This window comes from Ruditapes philippinarum, unplaced genomic scaffold, assembly GCF_026571515.1.
Source record: "Ruditapes philippinarum isolate M1 unplaced genomic scaffold, ASM2657151v2 ctg21096_1_1_1_1, whole genome shotgun sequence".
Taxonomy (NCBI): Eukaryota; Metazoa; Mollusca; class Bivalvia; order Venerida; family Veneridae; genus Ruditapes; species Ruditapes philippinarum.
Genome location: NW_026863069.1, coordinates 909 through 12,994, shown reverse-complemented (window position 1 = coordinate 12,994; position 12,086 = coordinate 909). Strand labels below are relative to the sequence as shown.

Here is a 12,086-nt window from a genome sequence, read left to right as displayed (position 1 = left end):
ATGATTATATTAATGCACATAAATCTATGTTTTACAGGCTGTAGTTCATGGTCAACACCCTAATTCAACAATTAAATACCTAAATCCACATGAAAAGGTTACTGTCAGTACGTTGTCTGAGAGTAACATTTTACAAAATGCTGTAACAGAATCTGCGCCTGAAGACAAATCAGGAAGCACATTTGGAGAATTAAAATATACCAAAAACGACGTGAAAAGCCAAAACAAAGTAACTACCGACTCGGTATCACTTGAAGAAAGTACTGTTAACGGTAGATCAGAGGTTAAGACTAATATAAAGCAAACTACTTCTGTTGGAGTACAACATATCAATATAGACAAAACAACTCGTCTACCAAAACCAATTCATTTTCCAGGAGGTATCTTTATCATATAGTAATGTTTGTGTACCATTTCTCAAATTAGGCATTTTGTATGTAAAAATGTTCAAAAGGTGTCCGGTTGATTGTCCCTGACCAGTAGAAGGTAAGACAAATGAATACTACCTTTGATGATTTCAAAGAGGCAATGCTGTCTTTTTTTAAAACAGAGAGCTCTTTATTATACACAAAGTGTATGTAATCAGAAAATAGTCTTCCAGCTTTCTACAGACCTTACTTTTCTATGCAATATCTAAATTATTATGAAAGTAGGTTTTTTTTTATTTGATTTTATTTCAAAGATTCACATAAAATTGTCCTTAAGATAATCACCTCGACTAAATGTATATTTCAAATTGTACTTATCAGATGTGTATTTTGTTTCAGATCATGCGGATATGTATTCGAACAGCTTATTTCTGCAGGGTCACGTGTTCGGGTTGCGTGATGACCTCATAAACATGATCCATATGTCATTGTCGTCTGGCAACACCTTTATTCCTGTTGAGGCTCTCAGAGTAGATCCATTAGAAAGTTCATTCGAAGAAATGGGTTACGAAGGGTATATCTCATTCTTTGTTTATTTTCAGGCATCGTGTAAGTTTTGAATCAAGTTGTCTGCATTATGAATAGAAAACAAGAAAACCAAGGAAGAGAATGAACATTATAGCAAAATCGCATAGTATGGGATTTGAAGCGATGTTCAATCTTATCAAAATAACTATAAATTAGGACGAACATGATGCACTAAGGAGACAGATATTGATTCATATCATAACATTCTAGAGGTTGTTTTACAAACAATCATGTAATACCTTTCTAAAATTTCATGTGAGTTATTAATGTTGTGTAAAACTTGATTATTTTCAGGGAAAAATACACTCAGATCCGGTATGTGGTAAGCTACAACGGTCAGCCAATCCATACTGAAGTTATTACAAGGTTAATGAGCTCGCCAAAAGTTTCTCATCATTTCAAAAAGCAACTTGATGGCAGGCAACTTCGTGAATACAAGGCAGCTAAATCAATTAAAAAGGAGGTATAATCTTTATATAAAAGAAAGATTTTTTTTTATTTTAATCCTACAATAATGTCGTTTGCAGTGTCGGTGCCAAGAAAAAAAAACGACAATTATGAATTACAAATTAAAAAACGCCGCTTGACAAGATACATATCATAAATTTAATTCAATAGTTTTTACGTATCTGATGATGCTGTAATATTGTGGTGAAATGTATGCGGCCTTATAGTGTCACAAAAGGCGAATTTTAATGTTATTTTAAAATAGAATCGAAGCGTAGATCATTACAACACCTGTGCGAAAATTCATTATGCCTATATAGCTGTGTATTTAAACTCATGGATATCAGTATGATTCTAGACAAGTTTTGCACGATATTGTTTAAGTATTCGCAAATTTTAATTTCAATTTTGATTACAGACATGGACACATAAACATCTTGTTGCCATTGTTGTACCATCATGTGTTGCTTTTGTTATCATTCTTGCGGTCGTATTTGCTGTTGCAAGAAAAAGGTACGAAACATATGATTTGATTACAATATAAACTATAAACTTAACATTTCAAAGGTATTCGTAAGATAATCGTTTCTATTGTTTTGTTTGTTTGTTTTCTTGTTTGTTATTTTGTTCTTTTTGGGCGGGGTGAAGGTAGATTATAGATCGGTTATAAAAAATGATAGGATAGATGATTATAATATCTGTGAAATTATATGTTTCATACGATCGATCATTATCTGGTGGAAATGCTCCTTAGTTCTGCACAATCTCCATACAAATTTCGTCATTCATCAGTGCTAGATGACATTTAGTTAAGGTAAAATCTAGCTAAGACATGCTTTGAAAATATAAAAAAAAATGGTAATAGAGATTTAAAATGAAATATAAGTTTAAGTCAATTGAAATAACTTAAAGTCGTAAAAATATTTTTTCCAGACGTGTAGCAACATCAAAGATGATGGAGCAGAAAAAGAAATCTTGTAAATCTAATGTTGTGTCTGACAAGAAGTGTCCACCACCACCACCGTACAGTGTTGTTAACCCTGCCTATAACTTTGAAACAAATGCTGTCATGGAAGGCTATACTGAGCCGTAAAAGTAGCGGCGAAATTCAGACTTTGTATGATAATGTTCAAATCCTTGTTATTTGTTTTAAAATTTTATGTACGTTCTAAAAACTTCTTATGTATATCAAACCCCATGCCATGCATCTTACAAACAGTCGAATGATAATTTAGGCACATTATGCCTAAGAAATAAATAATTTTTACTTCTTTAGAAATGTCAAGCATGAGTTTGTTTTTTTTTAGTTTAAAGAATGGTTTTAGAGTATGTTAGATGCTTGTCACCAGAAGAGATTAGCGCTAAATGTGAAATAAGATGTCCTAAAGGTGGCAAAATTCAAACAAAGTAGTATTTTGACTTCCATACAAAATAATAAATCACTATAACTGTGCAAATTGCCAAAAAGCAACATACGGAAAACAATTTTCAGGTAATTGACTAATAATGAACATTTTGGAAATTATAAAAGTAAACCAGAATTAAAAAGATTTTGAGAAATAGAATAAAAAACATTGCTGGGGCATAATGGGCCTTTAAATAACCAGTACCTCAGTATCTTTATAAATTTATAAACAATCACTCGATTATATTATGAACATTATGATGTTGAATAAGATATTTTTTTAGCGATTCTGTGTTTAATAAAATTCACTGGATTTAAACCACTTATTATATTTTTTTACGGTAGCTAACAAAGAAACATAAACCTTTCAAACAGTATAAAACTCGTTCGTTTCCAAAACAAAATATTTCTGACGCCATGTTCAGTAGGAAAATATCAAGATTATGATCAAATCATTCAAATGATCAATATTCATTTTCCTTGCATTATGAAACATAAATTGAGCCGCGTCATGACAAAAACAACATTATGGGTTTGCGACCAGCATGGATCCAGACCAGCCTGCGCATCCGCACAGTCTGATCAGGATCCATGCTATTCGCTATCAGTTCCTCTACTTGTAATAGAGTTGGTAAGCGAACAGCATGGATCCTGATCAGACTGCGCGGATCAATATTAGGATTAAGATAATTTTTTGTATCAAATGTAAAATGCCCATATATTGTAAAGTATCAAATTTTCACGTACATGCTGTTATCAGGTTAATACTGAATATTAAATCTACGAGGATTAACACTGGAGATTTTTTGAGTTTTAATTTACCTTTTATTTTATAAAGTAAAATAGCAACTACGAATGGTTGTGGGATGAGCCATTTTGATAAACACTATCAAGGTCGAAATTTCAAGGGCCTAAATCTATTTAATTTCTATCACTCTCAGATAACCGTAAATAATTCAAGTAAGATGCACATTTTATCCCAAAACATAAGCAAAGTGTTGATAATTTAGGCAATCCTAACGCTATATTCATAATATTTTAATCAAATGTACGCCGTTTAATTTTATAGTACGAGATGTTTCAGACCTTAGTTTTGATAATTATAATGTCCTGATTAAAGATAACAATCTATCAGTAATAGACTTACTCCGGAATTAAGAATATTTTGGGATTTTCCCCCAAGCTTATCGGGGGATACAATCGTACTTTTACGTATAGGATATCGACCGAGTACGAGGTCTTTCTGTTTAGGAAAGACCTGGTCACGAATTTTATGTGACACCGAGGAGAGCGCGTAGCGCTCGAGGTGTTCATGAAATTCGTGACCAGGTCTTTCCTAAACAGAAAGATCGATGTACGAGGACGATATCCAACTTACACACCGTAAAACTATATTGACTTGAGCAGTGGCTGATCCAAAGAATTTGATGTAATGCACAGATATTATTTTTAACACAACGCATATACAGGTAAGCTTTTATCAACGTTCTACTGAAATAGGTCTTAATGGAAGGTTTTTAAAGAAAGAATAATTATGTTGATAGTATTTCGTATCAGACAATGCAGGTTCTAGGATATTTTCCCACAGATAGTCCCCCCGGACGTTTGCCCCCTTTTGTTTGCTGTTGTCATTTGTTACTAATCATCTCGTGCATAGATTTTTGTATGCCATAGGAAACATTATAGTTCAATTATTTATGGATGCGATTTAGACTTTCACAAATTTGCGCAAGAGCTTTTTTGTATTTAAGCATAATGAAATGCCGACAATAGGCGATGAATTTTGGTTTAAGTCGAACACGATAACGTTTACATTAATCGGTCGAACCATAATAATATAACAGTTTATTCAAGTTCATCAATTATTACGTGTCGCATTTGTATTGCAATATAGAAAAATAAAAGTGGAAATAGACTCATAAATTTGAGTAGCGTAGTGGTTAGAGAGTTCAGATTATGAAGACCTCAGGTTTTGGAGTTCAAATCTGCAACTGTGTACATTTTTTGAGTATGGTTTTTACTTTTAATAGAATGTATTTTTATAGTGTAACACGTAACTTTTCATTTTCTCTTTTATAACATTTTGCACACTTTTTTAAAAATTTTGGCTCATTTTATACACCATATACATATTTTTTCTTCTATTGCTCATTTATCTCCCTAGTCACGACTGTGTTGTCTTACACTTAAAACCTGTTGAAAGCGAATATGTGTATAACTAAATGTTCTCCATATAGAATTGTGTGACTGAAATTCACTTGGAATTAATATCCAGTTCTTTGTAATAAAATAAATACTAAAAATAAAAAGTAAAATGAAAAAAAGGCTTTGTCCAGGATACGAACCGGGGTCTCCACATTCACAGAGCGGACACTCTACCACTATACTATTATGCTAAATACATAAAAATAGGTGGCAAAAAATTTAGGCGATAAATAGTATGTTTTTATATCAGAATTATCGACACCCCTATTTGTCAATATTGATGTAAACAGATAATGAAAGAAATAGCGAATTCGAGCTGTAGCAAACAATTCAACAATAAATATTTTTAAACATTCTTAAAACAGGGAGAGGGGGGGGGGGACAAATCCGAGGGGGCAACTGTCCAAAGGGCATACCCGGCAGACCACGAAAGACTTACATATGAATAATATTGGCAAGTGTGAGATTCATGAACGGAAACTATATTTTATATAACAGATTATAAAATGTTCTAGAGTTAAATCATAATTTTTTAAAACTAAATCACTTAGAACTTGATTAACATTTTTAAATCGAAATTAGTATGCTGGATTACTGCTTTATAGTTTCATAGATATGAACTTGAAGCGTCCATTTTGTTATATTGTGAACTTATTGACAGAAGAAACACTTAGATTACTATTTCTTTGAAAAATGACGCGATAAAATAGATGTTAGATGTGTCCTAACTTTGATATGCTATCCATTCATTTTATTCAAAGATTTGATATAGGGATGCTGGAATAATTGCTAAGTACAATCAATAAACAGTATCTTGTTTAAAAAATGTATCCTAATTTTGTGAGACAGGAACATTGTGACAATCATTTACATTTTATTTCAATTTTTAATTTTTGATAATATTTCATATTGTCTTTGTCTGCGCATTGGCAGGTCTATTTTTTCACGTGTATTTCATGACCGGGTCTGTCTGACTAGAACAGACCTGTGCACGTGCAAAAGATAGACCTCATAACGGACTTTCTTTTGTTTAAACAGGTCTATCCGAAAAATATAGACCTGTCACAAACAATAGAGGAGGCGTGTAAAGTATAAGGGCAACAACTGACTTATCTTTTGTGACCGGTAATGCACCACCGTGAAACTATAAGTTAGCTTGTACCGGGGGATTAGCTCGGGTAAAAAACACACATTTTCTGACTTCCGGATAAAATCTATTTGTAAACAGTACGATTTTTAAAAAATCAATGTGAACTTATAAAATCAGTTAATTTCTAGTATCTATACTATTCTCAATCATGAGAGAAGCATTTATATTTGAACTAATTCAACATACAGCAATAATAAAAAAAATGAGCCGTGTCACGACAAAACCAACATAGTGCGTTTGCGACCAGCATGGATCCAGACCAGCCTGCGCATCCGCGCAGTCTGATCAGGATCCATGCTGTTTGCTTACCAACTCTATTACAAGTGTAGAAACTGACAGCGAACAGCATGGATCCTGATCAGACTGCGCGGATGCGCAGGCTGGTCTGGATCCATGCTGGTCGCAAACGCACTATGTTGGTTTTGTCGTGACGCGGCACAAATCTTTTCACACGCGTCTGTATTGACAATTTGTTATAATCAAATTGCTTCAGACAGATTTAAATGGAAGAGACTGTCATTCTTTACACTTAACTGTTATGTTTTAAAACCAATTTCAGGTCAAGGTCATAGTTTAAGTTGGGCAAAATGTGCCGGTTTAAGTACAATATATAGAAGGCGAAAAAAAAATTGTCAAAACCATATAATATTATGGAAATTGAAAATTTGCCTTCAAGAATATTATGTCTCGTCTCTGCAAACATATTGTTGTATTTTATTTAATATGTTTCCAGTATTAAAATAATGATAAAATACAACCAAAAATCAACAACATATTTATTACATGTGTAATAAACAAAACAGTAACGTGTCTAAATATGAAAGCCAAACAATTTCATTAACATTTTTTAGCTCAATACATTTATGTTTTTCTTCCTGTTTATTTATCACCAGTATAATTATTTTTTTTATTATAGTCGGTATATTCTATATTTTCATTTATGTATCAGACATTTATATTATCGTCTGCTATCCCAGTCGGTCTTGTACTCTTCCATACGTTCATTATAACTAGAATTCACGGCAGCCTCATAGGACGGGGGTGCACCTGGAAAACAAAACGAAACGTTCATTCAATTTTCATTTTAGTTCAGAATTCCAATTAATTCTTAATCCTTTACTTAAGAATTTCTTTGAGGATTTCAATTTGGATTTGATTTGTAAGTCAATGTCATTATCAAAAAAATCTTTAGAAGAAGTTCAGAAAATCCACTTGTGTTGTATACCAATGAACAAATCAGCCAGAAATTAAAATGCAGAGACCAGAAATGTGCACATATTATTGTTTTTATTGTTATTCAATCGTTAAAAAATTTCTTTTAAATTTTAAAGGGAATTTTTTTATGAGGACCAACCTACTTTCAAGGTGTTAAAATCGTTTTTAATTGTAAAATTTATTATTCTACAAATGTCTTTTTTAATTAAACTTTTAATTTATGCCTTTTTTTACACAAAGATGTTAATAAATTTCTAATTATTTCCCGTAGTTCTGATAATAAGAAAAATTTTTCCAGTAAAAAATCAGTAATATTAAAGCCGTGTGCGACCACATTTACATTAACTAAAATTTTTAAGCTGATCCAAACCAGATTTTAATAACAAAATATATGATAATAACTTATTAACTACCTGAAGGGGGTAAATGTGGCACATAATTACCAGATCCAAGTGTGGTTGGTTGATCTGCAATCTTTGGCGATGCAGGAATTTGGACTTGTTGCGACACACTCGGACAGCTCGGGCCAAAACTGGTTTCCTGTAATGGCTGGAAATGGCTCCTTTGCTGAGCCCCATACCGACCCGGGCTTGTCCTCACGTAAGGAGCCTGCTGCAAAGGTATGTTAGTGTGTTGAGTTCGAGTTGGAACGTGTAGTTCTTGTGGTACTGGAACATGAGTCCCTAAAGGATAGGTCCGAAAGCCTTGTGCATGGATTTGAGGGCTCGGAGGATAGTGTACAGTTGAAGGCTGTATTGCTGTAACATTTCTATGACCTGAAAAAATTTAGAAACGTCCTCACATATATATGGTTCCCCTTATAGATCGGGGTACTAGATAATGAGGCATAGTGTGCCTTTAACAGACCATCGGGACTTAAATTGCAGAAATAAGAAAGATGTTGTTCTTTTTCACTTAGAAATACATTTGGAATATTTGGGCTGTAAACTTTGTGGTTTAGGTGTATGACAAAAATAGTTCAACTCTGACCGATGTTACACATATTCAATGCAATAAAATTAGTAATGTTGACTATATACATGTATATTTTATATAATGTCTCATTTCAGATAAATTAATACAGTGTTCTTAGATCGGGTAATACAAAATATTCACAAGTGAAAATTCACTAATGAATATTCTAAACGCCCGGCTTCCCAATGGAAAAGTTTCTTGAAAATCAGTCAGTTCTCCCAAAAATCTTAACTTACACCAGCTTTTTTACTTCCCAAATTAGCAGTTTCAGCAATATTTTTTTCAAGGCCTGAGAAAAATCATAAACACAGTAAACTTGGAAAGTATTCATTATTGTTAATTAAGTCCATTGTAATGTTCAAATTGTTTATAATGTGGATGCAAATCCAAAGTATGTTTTTTCTTACACGTAGTAATGAGAAAGTTTTGTTACTACCTAATAATAGCTTTGATGTAGTAAATATGACAGAACTTGACAGAATATTGAAGAAAGGCAGAATAACTCTTAATGTAAGACCGACTGAATGTTTTAAAAGTTACCTCCCTTGCATTCACGATAAAGTGGAACACGTTTCATAAGTAAAGAACAGAAACGTATCTTTTGGATATCTTACGAAATATCAATCAAATTAAAAGTCAGCGCTCCGAATGCCGATCGACTATATTTGAGGAACTAGTTATCACTTATCGGGAGTTTTTCGACTTATATTAAAAATATTGAATAATATATTTATCTGAATTAATTAAAATGTTTCATTGTCACAATAAATAAGATATCAGGTTTGATATTATTAATAAATGAGCCGCGTCATGACAAAACCAACATAATGGGTTTGCGACCAGCATGGAACCAGACCAGCCTGCGCTTCCGCGCAGTCTGATCAGGATCCATGCTGTTCGCTATCAGTTTCTCTACTTGTAATAGGGTCTGGAATACATATAACAACATTTTTAACGTGTATTCGTTGTAAATTGTTTTTGTGGAAACTTAATACAAAGGTAAAAGGAAAACAATAAAACAATATATTTTCTCTTTACATGGGCAACATAAAAAATTTCATTCATCTTTATACGAATGTGATTTATTTATCAAAAAAAGGATTTTAACTTACCTGCCATATTTTCATGCTGGTGTTTGCATTTACAGTAAACTACACATCCGATTATCAACACAATACTTGGTAGCACTGTAGCCAACACTATAATAGGCACAGGTACCGCAGCTGAAATGTGTAGGATACATACTAGTAATAAGAATAAATATTTTTTTTTTGTATAAATTAGGTAATTTACACATTAAGCGTTTAAACGTAGGAAAATAATTTAATCGATTTTCAGACATAACATGGTACATATTATTTACTTAATAGTAGCAAACATTTAACTAACTACAGGGGCTGTGGCCTTGGATTGTAAGAAAGGGCCTCTACGGACTAACAGGGACTTTACAGGGACCAATGGTTGCTTGCAGAGACAGGGAGCAGCAAGGTGCAGATATTCTCGCCTATATGGCTTTGTCTCAGCGGCGAGTTAAGATAAACTTTATAATCATCAATATCCACAGTATATAAACGATTTGAACCCCAACCGGATCTTGTGAGAAGATGTCAGTGTCAGCCATGTTCTGACGCTTAACTTGTTTGATATATTGGTATTTATATTGATACTTATGGACGTTAGGTTAGTAAATCTATATTTATATCGTAGAAGAGAAACTTTATTAAGTGTTTTAGTTATGCAAAATATAAATGTTAGCATTAAAGCTATAAAATAATCGAAACTCACGAACTGCTTTCAGGTAATCAACACTAAACACTAGCAAAAATTCGTCTTATTTCAAGGTTTATTTAGTTAAACATTGAATTGTGATATCGAACTACTAAAATTATCAATAACAAACGAAAATTTAGTCATCTGCAAAAAATATTGCTGTATTTTGAACATTTAATTAAGAGTTTAACCAAGGAGGTCAATTCTGTAAACTGAACGTTACTTGCTGGTGATTGTGAACCCTACTTGTGAATTTACGAATTTTATCTGTACCCTGACTTGTGAGTATTTTAAAAGATTTAATGGAGAGAACGTTAATTATTTAACGTATTTATTTGTTTATTTAAGGCAAATTGGAAGAATTCAGTTGTCTTCATTGCCCCCTTTCTATTAAAAAAAATCGGAAACACTATTGTTCATAATTTGGACATCAGAACAAAAGCTCTCAGTTTGACAACAATAACAGAAACATTAAAATCATACTCAAAAGAATCTATAAATATTCAAAAAGAACTGAAAAAATAAAAAGGACTTTAAAAGCAAATGACATTACAAAAACAGTAAAAATTTCAAGACAAGAAGAACTTGAAAAATAATCTCCAATCAAGAAATGTCAAAAAATCAAAACGCCTGTTAAAGATGTTCACATATCGACAAAAAGATACGTTTTTTAGTACAGATTACGAAGAGTTTAAGTTTTAACTTTTGACAACTTATTTCACAGATCCCACATTTATGTTTTTTTTCACACGAAAGCTACTGTCAAGACCCTAAACTTCAAATGATTCACCCAAATGATGGCCAAATCCGTCTGAAATACATGTTTATTGCAATTTATAGAAAGGAACTGGATTTTTATATATCTTTTGACTTAAGATAACTTATAATAACCAATGATAAACTTTTTAAGTTATGTGAAAAGAAAACTAACAAGTTATCTTAGAAACTGGCAAGACCTATGCATGTCCTGTTGTTGTTGTTTTCTATTTCAGAAGGCCACATTGGAAATAAGATAAATTTGATTGTTATTGTATGTTCTTAATGTGTATTCTTCTTTAAATAAAGATATTATTATTATTATTATTATTACTGTAAACTATTTAAAAATAAGTGGAAATAAACTTGCAAGAGTGAAAACTACCTTTTAGACATTTATCAACAATATGCAGGTAACTCCTTAAAATGATCCTAGTCGTGCATGTCAGAAAAAGAAAGCCAATGCATTTATGAGAATATAAAGCATATTAAAATCAACGGTATGTGTACAAGCTTTCAACATGTTGAAATATTAGTAAGTAATCTGCCAAAAAATCCTGTGATGATCTTTCGAGGAGGATGGATTGTTCTTGCATAGCAGACTGGCGTTTCCGTGAGTTTTACCCATGCCAGAAATTTCATCTGGCATGGGGGGTGCCAGATGAGTCGCGTGCCAAACAAAAACGTCATTTTAGCGCACTTTATTAATGAATCGCGTTAAAATGACGTCGTTTTAGAGGGGAAATATGTCTTAGGATGACGTCATTTCGCCGTTGTTATTTAAGTTGTAAGTTCATACGCTATTGTAAGAAAATAGTTATGGATGAAATGACTTTGATTTCCATGAACATATATCATATTGAGGTAAACTATTTTAAATATGAAATAATATGGCAGAATATGCAAGAAAAAATATCTTTCATATGTTTGCGGCTCGGATCGGAATATCCGTCCCTCGGGACGGATATTCCGGTCCGAACCGCATCATATGACAGATATTATTATTCTTGCATAGCAGACTGGCGTTTCCGTGAGTTTTACCCATGCCGGAAATTTCATCTGGCATGGGGGGTGCCAGAAGAGTCGCGTGCCAAACAACAACGTCATTTTAGCGCACTTTATGAATGAACCGCGTTAAAATGACGTCGTTTTAGAAGAGAAATATGTGCTTAGGATGACGTCATTTCGCCGTTGTTATTTCAGTTGT

At 32.7% G+C, this 12,086-nt stretch overlaps 2 protein-coding genes across 3 annotated transcripts; one reads left to right on the top strand and one right to left on the bottom strand.

Moving 5' to 3' along the window:
- Positions 1–31: 31 nt before the first annotated feature.
- Positions 32–2,688, top strand: LOC132721043 (uncharacterized; the record flags this gene model as incomplete). Its single annotated transcript, XM_060705291.1, is given in 5 exon segments — positions 32–380; positions 768–942; positions 1,251–1,419; positions 1,822–1,916; positions 2,337–2,688. Coding segments are annotated over 5 exon segments (948 nt in total), but the record flags the coding sequence as incomplete, so codon positions are not given.
- Positions 2,689–6,922: 4,234 nt separating this feature from the next.
- On the bottom strand, positions 6,923–9,622 carry LOC132721042 (uncharacterized). 2 transcript variants are annotated; one of them, XM_060705288.1, is made up of 3 exons: positions 9,466–9,622; positions 7,792–8,154; positions 6,923–7,210 (listed from the first exon to the last, which is right to left on the bottom strand). In XM_060705288.1, exons 1-3 carry the CDS (start codon positions 9,470–9,472, stop codon positions 7,122–7,124), a joined length of 459 nt encoding a protein of 152 aa, XP_060561271.1. In that variant the 5' UTR covers positions 9,473–9,622; the 3' UTR covers positions 6,923–7,121. The 2 variants fall into 2 exon arrangements, with proteins under 2 accessions (XP_060561271.1, XP_060561272.1); XM_060705289.1 differs by having other exon boundaries at positions 7,822–8,154.
- Positions 9,623–12,086: the final 2,464 nt, after the last annotated feature.